Source organism: Lepisosteus platostomus, chromosome 6 (assembly GCF_059453375.1).
Source record: "Lepisosteus platostomus isolate fLepPlt1 chromosome 6, fLepPlt1.hap1, whole genome shotgun sequence".
Classification (NCBI taxonomy): domain Eukaryota; kingdom Metazoa; phylum Chordata; class Actinopteri; order Semionotiformes; family Lepisosteidae; genus Lepisosteus; species Lepisosteus platostomus.
In genome coordinates this window covers 41,057,147-41,073,975 of record NC_142616.1, presented here as the reverse complement: position 1 = coordinate 41,073,975, position 16,829 = coordinate 41,057,147, and the positions used below count along the sequence as shown (strand labels likewise).

The following is a 16,829-nucleotide window of genomic DNA, read 5'->3' as shown; positions in this document are numbered from 1 at the left end:
CTGCGCATTTTGAACGGCTGCATCTGTAATACTTTTCCTCTTCCACTTAAACAAGAAATGTTTTCCTGCATTAAAGTACTTAAGAAATTTCTTCTCTATTAGCTTGTCTCTGACACTCTGATACTGGTCTCTAAACAAAAAGCCTGGAGCTCTTTGCCTCAACCTTGTAAGTACAAGCTCCAAGGACAATAGAAAACAGCTGTGAAAAAACAACCCACTGAACCCAATAGTCATTCTCAATTGTCTCTTATCTTCCTGGTATTTGTAGCTCTGGCTTGAAGGCTTTAGTCTGGAACTACATTACCATATTATGTTACAAAGAGTTTAAACTTTTACACATCCTAGACTCCTGGGCCCTTAATACACCCCCTTCCTGACCTTGCTTCTCATACCTTTACAGCATTTTACAGCAATTTTAAGGTCAAACATTTCATATCTAATAACCCATAGTCCATAAAAGCTTATTTAGAACATACACAAAAGTAGAAAGATCTCAGCAGCTTGCTGATGAATGGAATAGTTGCAATTTGTCACTTTGAAATTGGCTTTTTCTATGTGTACACTTACAATATTGAATAGGATACATTACTTGCAAAAACTGCTGGTACAGACTTGAATATAATAATTAATACAACTAAAAGGAAGACACTAAAAGCAGACAATGTGCATGCAGTACAAAACACCCTACAACATCTAAAACAGAAAAGCTGAGCAAAGAAGCTTTACACAAAACAAGCATGAAGCCATCTATGTACTGAACATGCATATAAAAGTATTAGGTCTTGCCACTTGGTGGCAGACTTGGAACAAAACATGCCTGATCATATTTTCATAGTACTTTCAGAGGAAATTTCTCTACCATATGTCCCTGGGCTTAATTTTGCAGAAGAAAATAACCCAAACTACCTCATCAACGTTCCAGGTTCTAATACTTTAATACTCAAATCCTCTTTTACTTAAACAACGAAATTTCACCAACAAAAATCTTTCACAGCTTAATTATTTCTCCAATACTTTGGTACAGGTGTCCAAACAAAACACCTGGATGTCTAGCTCCATGTGTTTGAATTAAGCACAATTTTCATTTTCAATTTCAGGGATTTGTGAAAGGAACATGTTCTCTCCCTTGAAGACGATTTTCAGTTCAAGCATTAACTCTGATGCTGGGCTACCGTGTGAGAGAACACAGAAGTTAAGAGTGGGTGAGATCAGTGAGAAATTTGAATGATGGGCCAGTTCCTCCCCATATTCGAAGCAATCAACAGAATCGGCACGACAGAGACAGAGCTTCATGGATTCTAATCAGTGCAAGGCCTTGCTGCAATATAAACCCTAAACTGAGATCAGACGACTATCAGTACAGAACTCCATCCTCTCCATGAGTCTATATGAGACTGTGAGATCACAGTTCACTTACTGGACAGTCAAAACCTATCAGCTGGGACACACACATTTAAATTTGCTGGGTCAACATTAGAGACACCAGTCCTTTTATTGACTTAACTGCTAAATTATTATTTTCATCTGGACTTTTGACTACTTTCTGTTGACATTCTGCACGCCTTCCAGTCTGACAGCACCCTTACTCATATGTCTATCTGATGCTTAATGTTGTTTCATGCAAGGTGCTTTGTTAAGGTGCGGTCTACTGAAATTCAAACAGAAAACAGTCATTAACTTTTAATACAGCCAAGGTTAGAATTCCTTGGGATTTGTAATTTACCCAGATGAGTTATAAAAAAGGGTCACAAAATAAAAACATAGATCTGTGCTTGTAACGTAGAACTTGAAGCAATTGTGATGTTCCCGTTCATATCTAGATAAACATCACTCACCATGACCACTAGAGGCCAGAAAAACCTGCTTCAAACAAATCTAAGTTTAGCAACACCACATGACATATTATGCAAGTTTGTCATTATAGCACATACTGTATGTACTGTAGATGCAACATTTAAGTATTGATGACTCAAATTGACAGCATCCTCTGTAGAAGGACACAGAATTACATACACAATGTTTTAAAGTACAATAATGTTTAATATAGTGCAGGTGTGTGCATTTTCTAATCATCCTGTTTGGGTATCCTGCCAAGACCTGACAGACACCAGGCAGTTTCCCTTTCTTCCTTGGCAATGAATGCTTCCTCTGCTCATGCCATGCGGGATATTCTATTGCCACAGCTGCTCTGATCCCAATAAGGGAAGTAAACTAACACCCTCAACACACTCTCCTGTTGAAGAAAACATAAAAAGATAGGCTATACTGCAGTGTCCTTAACCTTGGTTACTATTTGTAACGGAAATGTACTATTTTTATCTTACTGGATGTTGTCATTTGTTTATTTTTGTTAAGCTTCTGAAAAGAATTTACTTAAATACAAACTGACCTGGCATATTCTTCATTCATTTTGGCATACAGTGCTCGTATTACGCTTATTTAATTATTTTCAATGCCAATCGTTAAGACGGATGTCTTCTTTTGAGGAAACGTAAAATTTATCATCTTATGAGTTACAAGTCTACTTGCATTGTACAGAACATGATCTTAAAAAAACTGAACTAAAACAGATATGATATATTAAACTACAGAATGGTCAAAGAAATTTACAGATATTGAATTCTAAATCCTAGAGCACAAATAACATAGTTATAGTAATAATTGCTTATACTTATATTGCGCTTTTCTGGACACTCCACTCAAAGCGCTTTACAGGTAATGGGGACTCCCCTCCACCACCACCACCAATGTGCAGCATCCACCTGGATGATGCGATGGCAGCCATAGAGCACCAGAACGCTCACCACACATCAGCTATCAGTGGGGGGGAGAGCAGAGTAATGAAGCCAATTCATAGATGGGGATTATTAGGAGGCCGTGATTGGTAAAGGCCAATGGGAATTTTGGCCAGGACGCCGGTGTTTCACCCCTACTCTTTTCGAGAAACGCCCTGGGATTTTTAATGACCACAGAAGGTCAGGACCTCGCTTTTACGTCTCATCCGAAGGACGGCACCCGTTTACAGTATAGTGTCCCCGTCACTATACTGGGGTATTAGGACCCACATGGACCGCAGGGTGAGCGACCCCTGCTGGCCCCACTAACACCTCTTCCAGCAGTAACCTAGCAGTTTATCCCAGGAGGTCTCCCATCCAGGTACTGACCAGGCTCACACCCCCTTTAGCTTCAGTGGGTTGCCAGTTGTGAGTTGCAGACTGATATGGCTGCTGGCTAGTTAATTATTTAAATAATAGGATGTACATTTAATGTTTGATGGGAAGACAAATACATTTTTAATCTCTCATTAATACTTCTGGTTCGCACACATTTAGTTTAAGTAAAATTCTGAGAGTCACTGGATATTGTGGTGTTTGATATCTTGAAGCAACTGTGATACTGAGCTGTGAAATGTTAGCCATTAACCCCAAATATATGAAAATTCAATCACAGAGGTTTGCGCAGCTGGGACTTTTATGATTTATTACCTGATAATTAATACATGAAATGACTGCCAAATAATTGCTTTTCATTAGGAAGATATGAATTCACTATTTCATTATTGATTGGCAATTAAAGGGGAAATCCAGTGGGAAACAAAAATCAAACTATATAGCAAATAGCAGTTCAAAAAATATTACGTCACTGTATGATAATCACATGTTCCAAATTGTCTTCGTACAGCTACCTGTACCGTATACTGCCAGACAAAAAAAAACATCAGCCCGCTCAGAGTATTTTCCTGAGCCACAAAAGATCCCTTCTGCTTGGACAGGGAGAGTCACATTTTGAACTATGATGCCCATAGCAGTATTTGTGGACACTAGCACTCCTATTTTATAACTCATTTTAATAGTTATTTAGACACACCTACACCTAGTTAAGGCTTACTATTCAGTACTTATCATAGGCAGGAGACCTGAGATTCAATTTATGAATACAGAACACTGCTGCCTATAGATTTACGAGAATGCTTTTGATCTCTTGTTAAATGTTTCTGCAATGATGTTTTAGCACATCCACAACCACGGTTGCCATTTGACCGCATTAGTACAATTATAGCACCTCTTCATACGAGAAGAAGGCTTCTTTTTTAATTTCTCCTGCTTTTTTCACAGCCCAGAATGTACCATGAAATAAAAACATGAGACAGATCCTCCATACACTAGAAGAACAATCATGTGTAAACATTCTACCGTAGTTGCAGAGAAATTACATATGTCTAGAAAAAAAAACAATAAACGATCTTATATTATTAGATACAGTATATAATTAATTATTATACAGCTATAATTATAAGGTAAATTCTTATGGTATGTTTCAATATGTGACATCTTTGCACTTTGAGCATTACTTGCATTATCACCACTTCACAAGCCTCATACCTAAGCAACCATTGGTTTTGATTCAATATTGAACGACTTTAAAGAAATGTTATAATACTATGATAATAATACATTTCCACTAGCATTAGAGAATTAACTTCTGGCCACACCTTGACCATCAAAGTGGGTACTTCAATGACAGGAAATTTCTCAGCAGAATCACTTTGTATGCGGTCAGTTAGCTGGTGAAAGGTAATGTGAATAGGCACTGCACAAAGAGTAAGACATTTAATTTCAGACTCATTAGAACAGTACCTTGCCAGCTATCATTGCACACGCACAGCTTCTCCCCAGTCAAGTCGCAGTAGCCATGGTCCGGGCTGCCACAGTTGTTCCTACAATAGGGGATGTCACAGGCCTCGCCTTTCCAGTATTTGTCACATTCACAGTACACCCTGCTGGCAATGGAGTTCCCAGTCGTACACTTTCCATGGCCTGAGCAATTGTTGGGGCATGAATTAATTCTGCAAACAAAAAAAAAATAGAACAACACATAATGCAGCAGCCACCTCCTCTCTCTTCAGCTGTGTGCATGATATCCATGCCTGACTTTAACTCATACAAAGTACAGACTAAGCAAATGACTGGCAACTGACAGGCTTAGTCTATGTGCATTATCTGAGAAGAATGTCTCTTTCCATTCTACAGGAGGTAATTCGGGGTGAAACCTGGGCACAGATCACAGTCCAGGCTTAACATTACACACACACATAAACCAATGCCACAAAAAGAGGTTTTTGATGGTTCAATGACTATTGCAATTCTATTATTAATGCTCACCATAGTTTCAATGTTGAAACCGGCATTTGTACCATACCTGAAACAGTCAGTGATCTGAACTTGAGAGCTTTACTTTATGTGCCAGACGAAACCTTTTGCATATTGTATACAGTTACCTCCAGAATTTGAAAGTTCTTGCAAGACGGAAGAGAAAATGTCATTTAAAATGCAAATACATTCAGCATAAACTGAGGTAGTCAGTGCCGCAAGACTTCAAAGAGAAGTCATTATTCATTAACACAGTAACAATTGTTTAGATGCTCTCTACTGCGCTTTTTAACTGTTTTATCAAATGATTTACTCCATTCACATCAACAGAAATTGAAATGTGCTTCTAAAAATAAAAAATACAGGAAATTGTAACAAAGAAAGGTTGAGGCTTAAACCTTTGCAAAACAGCAATGAAAAAAATGTAATTCTTTTGTCTTTTTTCTGGGACTGCCACAAAGCAAAACTTCTCAGCAATCTAAATATTGCCGTCTATAAATATCTCAATATTTTAAAAGATCTAGTTTTAATTTCATACCTTTATTTTTTGCAGTTGAAAACATAATAAAGTTGCCACAAGCGTTTATCTCTCATGTACTACTATACAATAAAACAACTTTGCTAATGCAGCTTTAACAGAGCCAGCTGTGTTTCCAGTATTTCTCTGCTAACTACTTCCATCACTTTGACTTTGTTAGGTCTAACAATTACATGCAAGCTAATACTGACTATCTTTTTTGTTTCCTGATTACACCAGGATTTTAAATCTTTGTAAATTATACAGCTACACACCTGGTTTGTTAAGAGCTTCAGTGAAAGATAAAGTGTATAGGCACTGCACTTTATTTGCTGTTACATCAATCCACTGCTCTTTCAACAAACTTTATATAACCGATTAATTGTAAAGTAATTATAAATTATTTATTTAAACTAATAAAGATGTGATATTGAAGATTTCTACCAATGTCACTTTAAAAAGAGGAAACATTCAGTAAGTTTTAAACTACAGAAGCGATTTGCTGCCATCAACAAAACAAAATCCTCAGTTATTTTGTAAAAACTAGAATATTACCTCGTAATTAGGAGATAGCACATTCTCACGTACTGTATGTGATCATTATGCGACGCCACAACTGTCATCTACATTATTCTTACTGGACTTTCAGTTTACACAGTGAAACTGACTGCATGATACACTCATTCTTGTTTAAGGATATGTGCGACTGTCCTGATGGTGATGATTGATTTTACATTAGGTACAAATTATAACATTTCATTATGACTAAACGCCAGTGGAAAGTAAGTCTACAAACATTCTGCAGCCATGGACACTGTCACTAACTAAACCCGCAGTTCCTGCTGATTTCTCGAGCTTATACAGTAGCTGCTGTCAGCGCACAATGTTAACAGGTTGTTCATACGCTCAAATTATCATTGCTATCTCGTAATTATGAGATAATTTACTATCTTGTAATCACAAGATAGTTCTCTTGTTATTAAGAGATACAAGATTTTTTTTTGCTTAATAGCAGCAATGCACTTCTATATTAAACAACCACACTTATAGAGAAACCTAAAGTTAATTTCTACATTCTTTCATAGTTTAATCATGGTTGAACTTCAATTTTCTAAGTTCAAGGAGTCTGTGAAGTTATTGTGCAGGTTTTGACATGAAATACACAAACAAAGACACTGCATCAGGCCAAGTATCTACTGAGTTCCTGTTATGATCAGCATCAGTCACACATTTGACACACAAGTTGCGCTACCAGTGACAAAAACCAACATATCACAACAACTGACACATATTGCAAAGTATTCTGCTTAATAAGCAATGCTGAATCAAAATGCACATTATTAAAATTCTATCAACTTAACATTTTATTGTTAAAGAAAAGAAGTGCCAAGGCTGCAAGCAGTAGGCAAAAACAGGGGAATTTAATGCCTGGCAATAAAATGTGCCCAGGTATACTTCCAACAAAGCAATGTACTGCTATGCAGGGAACGACAGTGTCTGTTGATAAAGAGTCAAGATAAAGCAGCACTCCATTGTCTCCACATTCACTCCATACCCACCTCCAGGTAGGATGCTGTTGAAAATATTAACCTTCATTTCATCACTTGAAAAAGAAAAATCACATCAGAACCACAGCAGAAAAAGTCACTCAAGTCTCTCAGTGGGTAATTTAAGAAGCGTTGTAAATACTGAATTACCCTCCCATCCTTCACAGTGGTGCTCTGATTTCATCTGTATTTAAATGACTACAAAAAAAACCCATCTAATTTATATTAGAGCTCCCTCCCTCAAGAAACAGACAAAATGAGAAAAAAAACTCAGATTAAATCTAAAATAAAGGTTGTTGGATTTTATTAATTATTTAAATTTGAGAAGTTCCTATAAAGAAGCTACTTTGAAAACTCGGTTTCTAGTGTTTTAGAGTTGTCCATAAACCAGAATTTATGATACCTCTTTAATGTTGGATCTTATAGTCAGTATATCTTGCAGATCTCAGAAACAGAAATATCTCACATTACTACTTGTCAACTTTATTCTGGTGAAGAACACCAAAGGTGGCACAAAATGAGACTGTACAATACTACCATATTTTAATATGCTTGGGTGATGTGTACTGACACTGATCGTGGAATCCTGAAAATCTGAATTTCACAACGGAACCTGACAGTTTTCTCAGATGTTTGTGAGGTGTATATTTAAAGCACACACACGAAGCTGCTTAATTTTTATGGTTATTTAATCTCTTATGTCTATCGCCACAAAACTGCACTTTAAAAAAAAAAATGGAGACAATACAACTTCTCAACTTAAGAGGGCCACAGAGCTCCAAGCCCTTCCAAACAGTTTAGAAGGCATTAAAACCAAACAAGGTTGTAATACCACTTTATCATCCTGCCTTTTCATACCAATACCCTGGAAAACTTGAAATACCTGAAAGAATACTTCTTGTACTGCACCTCCAAAATAAATACAATTTTCTCATACCTCAGCTGCTTGTTCACACACTAACAAGATAAAAGAGCAATTTATCTCCATTGGGGATGTCAGTGGAACAAGTCAATGAACCCCCAATGAATTTCAATCTTGTAGCTTCACAGGTCATTGCTCTGAGGTTTCTCTATAGGGATCAATGAGCCTCTACACAGCACTGCCACCAACTAAGTACCCAGATAAAGGCTTGAGCAAGTGCAGATTTTACTAATAAAAGTAAGAAACCCCTAGTTTTCTTTCAATGGAGGGAACACAAATGCAGCACTAGCTACAGTACATTCTTTGAAGTTAAATTCATTAACTGATTTTATTTCAAGCTGCAATCCATACTGAAACTGTCAATTCACGCCTTTGATATTTCTCTGAATTATATTTCATAGCAGCACACATAAATCAACAAAAAACCTGCCTCATCCAACAATTCCTGCTCCATGTCCAAATGCCAAGAGGAGCCCAATATATCAACAACTCAGACACACAGTTTCTGTCTTCACAGCTGGGAATAAAACTGTCTTTAGGTTGTTCTGAACTACAGTATAACAAAATATTTAACACCCTGTACAGTAAATTCTATACTGTGAAGTCAACCAGCTCGTTAACTTCAAAATGTCAATCAAGTATTGAAAATGGCCCTTTAAACTGCATGTAACTGTCAATAAACCATTAAAGGTAAGCATCTTTAACTCCGATGACAGAGCAATATGCATATTCTATCAATCTGTGTCTTAAATTCATTTCTGTTTTGTCAATCTTTAAAAAGGCCATTAAGAACACCCCAACATTTTTTAAAAACTCCATTATGAAAATACCTGTATATATGTATACAGTATATAAGTGGTCAGAGACTTTATAGTCCATCAAGAGAGTGAAAGAACATCTTAATTCTGCTCTAATAGAATTACATACTTCACCAGATGGCAGATGTTTGTTTTTTTTCCAAACATCTGTCAATTGTGAAAGCCTATGCAGTGGAAGAAAATTGAGACTCCTACCTGCTCAAAAAATATCCCTAACCATGTAATAGGTATGACTTGAAGGTCACAGTTACAATTCTGCAATGGCATGGATACATATCAATAGTAAGCATCTGTGAGGCCTCCAGTAGCTTCCTAGCAAATGAACTTAACTTCCTGAGACTACAATATAAGATTCTTTACAGCTGCTTCTATTTTGATATATGGTGCAGATATACTGTACAGATCATTGAGATTGTTGTGCACACAAGCATGTCTATTTGTGTGGATTAGAAGGGTTCACTCCTATGATAAAATCACTTTATTAGCCATATACTGTACACATTTTTTTTGCATGAGGAATTCATATTTTCGCATTTACCTTTTGGCCTATAAAATGCCAGCTGGAGAACAAGAGTAATTACTGGTCATTTGCTGGAATAGAAAATCAAGTCTCTTATGTTACACAATTTAAAATTTTACAAAATGAAATGTCTTGGCATGACAGGACAAGTTTTACGAATTTAATACCTTAAGAAAAGTTAAATGTCTTAACAATAGTGTGGTGCATCCTCTTTGAAGTATAGACATTGAAACTGATGTGCAACACAAGTGGGTCAGACACTCTTCTACAAATATTGTGATAACTACTCTTACACCAGCATCAAACCCTACGTGACGTAAAATTGTCAAGCTTCCAGTTACTGCTGTGTGTTGCATTGTTCTTTTCATTGGAAACTGACAAAAAATTAAGCAATGTGCTGTCAATGTGTTCTGTCCCAAGGGAACATGTTGTTTTTTTCCCTTCTTTTCAGTGTGAAATTTACCTTTTACATTTGTAGTTCAGAATCATGTTTACCCAAAAGGTTCATAATCAGAAACTGCCAAAGCAGTGAAATCAATACTCTTCTTTTCTTACCAAAACATTATGTAACTGTGAATGGGATACTTACGAGTAAAATATATTAAATCCAGTTAAATTGTAGGCAGCATCACTGAAAAAGTGCAGCAAAGCATAGCCAGATGTGGTAACGACTTCAGGCACCGTTTCATTCCCTCGCACCTCTGGGACTATAAGACCACTGGGGAAGAATAAACACAAACACAATTAGAACATAAAAAAAAAGTTATTAACCACAGAGCTCCCACTGCAAGGGTATTATAAGTGTTAAATATTTTGGCCCACTTTTGTTATTTCCTCCTGGGAGCACCAATGCACAATTTCGAACAGAAACTAGATACAGCACGATTAAGGAGTGCTCATTATATAGGTCTATCAAGGACATTAAACCTCTCTTGTGGAAATAGGAAATTTTTCATTTATTAATCTATGATAAACCAGTCACTGTGTGGTAGCACAGTGAAGGCTGTGAACTACTAACACTGCACAGAGCCGTGTTTAACTTTAAAAGCTGTTGGCAATGGGAGTAATACCTCCAAATACACACTCCTAAAATTCATTTCCAGTTCAAGCCTTGCTTCTAAAGTCAGTTTTGGTCACTATAAAACAATGGAGGCAAAAGTCACTGAGAATTTGAATGTGCACAAGCACAAGCATTTTTAAAAATTAATAGAAATTGCTCTCTTACTCCGAAACTGTCGTATGGCAAAACAGCTGGTATGGAGATTTCTAAACATGGTAGGCTAGTGGCGATTTTTAAAAGACAAACTAAATTAAAACAGATTAGACTTAACAACAGAATGAGAGTAACCATGGTTCTGAATCCATTCCTTTATGGTGAGGCAATTAATTATAACAGAAAGATTAGTGAATTAGTAGTTTAATGAATCTCTGCTCACCAAGGGGATTTATGCAAATAGATCAAAAACAGCATAATAGGCCTTTAGAATTACTGCATTTTCTGCTCATTACCCCAGTACTAATTAGAGCTCAGGAGAAACTAAAATTGTCTCTTCTTAATTTTTCAGGACTTGGAAATATGTATTTGATATTTGTTTTCCCATCAAGAGACAGAGCTGAGCTGCTAGTCTTTTGGTCTTTCTGTATGAGAGCTGAATGAAATGCAGTATGCTATAAGGAACACTCCAGAATACATGTAATATGTTTTAAGTCAAACTTAATTGAAGCTTGACAAATAAAACTTAACTCAAGCTTGAGAAATACCTCTAGCATGTTTACAGCCCTATTACTCATCAAAACCTTTATTGATGTGGCCAATATACTGTACTTTTATTGACTTCTTCAAATGGACCCTTTTTGTAGCTGAGCCATCTTTCTACTATGCCCCAATATTTGGATGCCAGAATTAAATTTTCTTGCTTATTTTCAACAAAACTCTAAAATGTCCACTTGTTCTGGTATCGTACGTTTTATACAGTGTACTTCATGCTAAAGCGCTTTCAAGCACTGTTCTCAGAAGAACAAGGTGATAAGTGCATGAGCATGATAACTCTACTACCAAATCAGTGTTATCAAAAAACTTTATATTACACAAAAAAAGATTCACCATTCCTAATGTCTAAGTGCAATGCTGTCTCCACAAATTAGGGAAGGAGCAGAAATTATGGTTCTATCCCATGTTGAGCTTATTAGTCATTCACTTCATTTCAAAATGTATTTTCTCAACACACTTTACATTTTAATTGTAAAAATTGTATTGGCCTATATTGCATTGGCAATTCTGAAAACTGGCAGGTATAATTTATGCCTGGCTTGGGAATGGAGAGCCTATTGTAAAAGCTTTTTTAGCATAAACTCTAAAACTACCACAAATTTGCCTTAATTTATATTGATGAATATGAAAGGGTATGATTTTGACAGGTTCTGTTAATCTGCAAGGAACAGAAACAAGAATTAAAACAACATTTCTGAATATAGTAAATTTGCTGGAGCCTCAATCCACCAGATGATGAGCAGATGGAAAATAAATTGGAAGCTATTAAACAGCCATGATGGACAGTTAAGATGTTTAAAGGGGTTACTACAGTCCTAATTTCTCAGACCAGTGATTAAATCTTGTTAACAAAATAAATTAAGATAGTATCTTGTAATTTTACAAATTCCGAATTAAGCACAAAACTATGAACTTTGTGAAAGTACTGTATAGTTGTTATGCTGTCACAATTGGTCTCACCACAGGCTAGAGAAAGAGTTTGCACGAATTTCAACATAAAGCAGCCTTTCCTTCTCACTGGTCACAGTCAAGACTAATGTAAGATACGAGCAAATAAGTACAGGTTGTGCAGCAGACATTTACCGCAGAAATGTTCCAACGTGATCTGCACACAGAGTTAACAATTTGTCGGCAAAACTGTCACGAAACCTAGAGAAATATTTTAGATTAAAAGAGCTGTATTCACAAGCCTGCTTGTTCACAATGTATTAGGACTGCTTCACACCACAGAATTATTCTGTATAGCAGAACATGGCACTGCACATACCTGGAAATTTTGTCTATTGTTTGACGCAAATTTGAGATTTTACACATTACTGAGAATAATTTACTTTATGTTGTATGTTGTGATCCTAAGAACAACTCTGGAGCCAGAAGTTCTAAAAACAAGGATTATGAATCTATGAACCACTTCACAAGTTACTGGATCAATACAATACTCATAATGGATTATTAGTATTCCATTATGGAAAACTAATGGATGATATCCATTATAGGTATCCAAGTACTGATGTGATACAAGATCTGAGCTGAGCACTGAAAAATCTGGCAGCTACATACGGAACAAGACTGAACTTTCTTTAAGTGCTAACAGTTTTGCAACAATTTGCTCCATGGTAATAATTGCATAATATTTCTTCCCACATCTCCAATTTGGACCCATAACAAATCAAATGCAAGGTCAAACACTGTGGTCTTTCTATCTGTGGCAAATCATAAATGCATGACTGGTTTGAAGTCAAGGCTTTATATACATGGCAATTTCAATCACTTGCAATACTTACAGTTTTCATTAAAATTGCTGATTATGTTTATGATATATGTACAGTGCCTTGACAAAGTATTCAGACCCTTGTAGCTTTTGTTTACACTTTGTTGTGTTGATATACTGTACTACCTACTCCGCACATTCAAAGCAAAAAACAAAAACATAGTAGCTAGCAAATAATGAAAGAAAAATGGAGAAGTCACAATTGCTTAAGTATTCAACACTTTGTAATGACAATTCTAAGTTAGTATAGACACACAAAGTTACTTCAACGAATCAGCAAATTAACTGAGTGGCCTCTGTATGCAATAAAAGTGGTTCTCATGTTTTCAGGAGAAAATTTCCTGTCTCTGTGTGGTTCTTTAGTCATGCAGTGAATTTCAAACTTACATACTAAGAGAAGGGTACAGAAGCTAATGAGGTCTCTGAATATCCCTGGCAACACAGTCCAGTCAATCATCAAGAAATGGAAATGGAAGGTCCATTTTACCACTTAAACACTACATAGATCAGACTGTGCCTCCAAGCTGAGCAGTGGGCAAGGATGAAACCGGAGAGGGCCAACTACAACTTTGAAAGACCTACAGAGTTCAATAGCTGAAATGGGAGAAAAAGTCCAGGATCTAACAATATTTAGAACAGGTCACAAAACTAGACTGTATGGCAGTGACAAATCCATCTTAAACACCGCACAGAGTTTGCAACAAAGCATTTAAGAGACACTGCAATTTCTTTTTTCTGGACAGACAAAATTATTTTTTGTGTAATGCAAAACATTAGATGATTTCCATGTGCAAAACCAATACAGCACTTCCATCCAATCAACACCATCCTTACTGTCAAGCATGGTGGTGGCAGCATCATGCTTCACAACAGCAAGAGACTGAAAGCTTGTTAGAACGTGAAGGAACAAATGGATGTAGCAAAATAAAGGCTAAGAGTAGCCTGTTTCCATCTGCTAAAGATTTAAAACTGGGACAAAAATTCACCTTTCATCAAGACAGTGATCCAAAGACCAGGCCACAGCTACAATGGTGTGACTTAATCTTTCAGAGGCCCAGTCCTGATTTGAATCCTAATGAGAATTCATGGAAAGACTAGAAAACTGCTGTCTACAGTATTCCTAAAGCAACTTTAGTGAGCTTGAGAAAATCTACTAAGAATGTGCAAACAATTAACCAAGCCAGTATGTAAAGTTGGTAGACACTTAAAAACATCTGCAGCAGTAATTCCTGCCAGCATTACTACCACCAAATACCAAGTTCACCGGTCTGAATACTTATGAAGTCCAGAAATTTACATTTTCTCTATTTAGGTTTGGCTGATGTTCAATGTAGCCTAGCTTTCTCTTAGAAGCCTTTCATTTAATTCAGTTTTTGAATGACGTTTAAAACATGCATCGTATTGTAATTTCACAGAATGGGACCCCACGGGAAGGATCTGAATACCTTTGCAATGCAAAGTAAATACTGTATGTGCACTGATAGTAAAATTATAAAACCAAATTTAAGATGCACTGTATGCAAAACATAAGACATGAATCAATGCTGGACAAAATATTTTTTTTTAAATGCAGTGAAATAACATTGAGCTACAAACTGATAGGTGTGTATATCCTTATTTTTGAGAAAAAAAATAACTTCCCTTATGGTACCATCTCATCACAACAGCACACAATTACCTAATGAGTCAAAAGAATCATTCAACTGTTTCTTGGCTGCATTATTTAGAATAACTGAAATTTAAAACAAATATGCAGAAGTTCAGCAGAAAATAATATGTAACAGATGTTTTATCTCGATTATCTTGACAACACTGAGTGGTGAAACGAAGTTAACCAAGTGAGCCACTTGTAGAAATTAAAGATGTAAATTTCTATCAAGTTGAGGGACTGAAATAGTACAGAATCAATTAATAACACCCGTCTCTAATGACTCCATAGTACTCATTGTAACACTAAGATGACTACTACACATCATCACTAGCTGTGGATGAGAGAACCAAACAGCTGCCACAGTCAAGCACATACTAAAGTACTTTGTTTGCACTGAGAGCAGCAGAAAGACCTGGAGAAAAATAACAACATCAAAAAGAGTTAAGCTGGAGTATATACATTAAGTATCTTACTTTGTAGATAGAACAATTCACAGTAATATAATTAAAACAGTCATACTTACCTAAACACTGCTATCAAAGGCGCATATATAGAATCCCCATCATATACATACATGTGGTCCCAGCTACATTCTGTAGCAAAATGGTTAAACCGTAACCTTAGAACAGCATTTGGACTGAAAATGGCAAAATAAAGAGAAATTAGTGAAAGTCATATGGCTTACTTAAATCCTCTGATAGTACACAGAACAAAAACATACTGTTCATTTTATCCTCACCATAAGCATTTAATGTTACAGTACATTACACTAGAACTTACAAGCACTTATGTGGTGTATGCCCTGTGCATATTAAGCACATTGATCTGTACTGAATCACAGCTTCAATGAATTGAAAAATAGTTGTAATTATTTAATCTACAAGAGCACTTTGTTACAAACTCACAATTCTGGTTTGTGCAAAATATATCCAAAAGGTAACACCAACAGATTTTTCCATTCAACAAATTGCTAGAAGCAATATTTACAATTTTTGCTTTCCTACAGGGATAATTTCTAAATTTAAGACAATACTTACTACCCCTCAATCAGCCAGGTACACTTTGTTTTGTATTTATAATTGATCGGTCCATCTGTTAGATAACCCGATGGCTCAGTTAACCTGAAAAAGACAGAAAGGGACAATGCTAATACTTCACTTTTGATTTGACAATGTATTGAATATATCTTTTTTTTTTACAAGGGAGAATGTTCAGAAATACAAAAATAATAAACATTTTCACAAGAAAAGAGAAATGAATTGCATGAGAACACTGTTGTCCAGCTTTACAGCCCACTGTTCCACATTATGACAGGTTGGGGAAAAGCAGATTCTAAGATTTAAAATACAGGTTTCAGGCCTTAGCGAAACGCAGATCAATGTTTTTTTGACAGGTGACAAGGCATGGTACTTGCAGTATCATTAAAACAAAACACTGCACACAAAGCAGGTGGGACCTGCTGTGTACATAACAAAAACAGTCAGCACATTGACACTTCTTCGACAATTCAGGGCTTTGAGGCACAGAAAATCATAATCCACACTCTTCAACTTCAGCAAGCAAAATATCTGTCAATAGTGTCCGTTGCTGCCACCTTCGCTGCTTTTTAGCCTGATTTCATTACATTTCAGAACTTAAACAAAGCTGTGCTAGGACAACACTTTGGAATTGTACTCTAAAATTATTGGTACACTTGTTCTACAAAAATTGCAATACAGTAGGTATTTTCCATTTTAAGGCCTTGCTAGATTTCATTTTTTTCTTGCAAACTTTTTACAGTAAGAGTTCATTAGATGAAGTAACAGTTGGAGCTGCATTAGCATATTCAAAAGACATCTGAACAGAAAACACATTCCTACAGTACATCCCATCTGCTATATACTAAATTCCTTTATTTAGAGATCAGTAAGGGAGAACCAGAATACGGACCTAGTGGAAAACTGCTACATGTCTGAAGCAAAGATACAAAACAAAGATATGGTTTATCCTCAAGAGCAATTTTTCCCAAGGTAGCACAACAAAAGTGAATTCATCAGTGAATTCTGCTACAGTAGAGTATTATAAGGCATGTAATACTTCAACTGGAAATAGTAACTTATCATAACCCATGCATACCTTCTAACCAGCCCACATGCTGGTATTCTAAGTAATTCAAAGATATA

The 16,829-nt window shown here is 36.2% G+C and overlaps 1 protein-coding gene across 2 annotated transcripts in view; it reads right to left on the bottom strand.

Moving 5' to 3' along the window:
* The window catches only part of LOC148661720 (attractin-like protein 1), a 429,208-nt gene that overhangs the window by 356,120 nt on the left and 56,259 nt on the right, over positions 1-16,829 (bottom strand). For both annotated transcript variants that reach the window (XM_088635864.1, XM_088635865.1), the window contains exons 2-5: positions 15,705-15,788; positions 15,191-15,304; positions 10,064-10,192; positions 4,638-4,846 (exon numbers count right to left, since the gene is read on the bottom strand). In XM_088635864.1, coding sequence (XP_088491990.1) covers positions 4,638-4,846; positions 10,064-10,192; positions 15,191-15,304; positions 15,705-15,788 — 536 coding nt within the window. The remainder of the gene's footprint in view (positions 1-4,637; positions 4,847-10,063; positions 10,193-15,190; positions 15,305-15,704; positions 15,789-16,829) is intronic.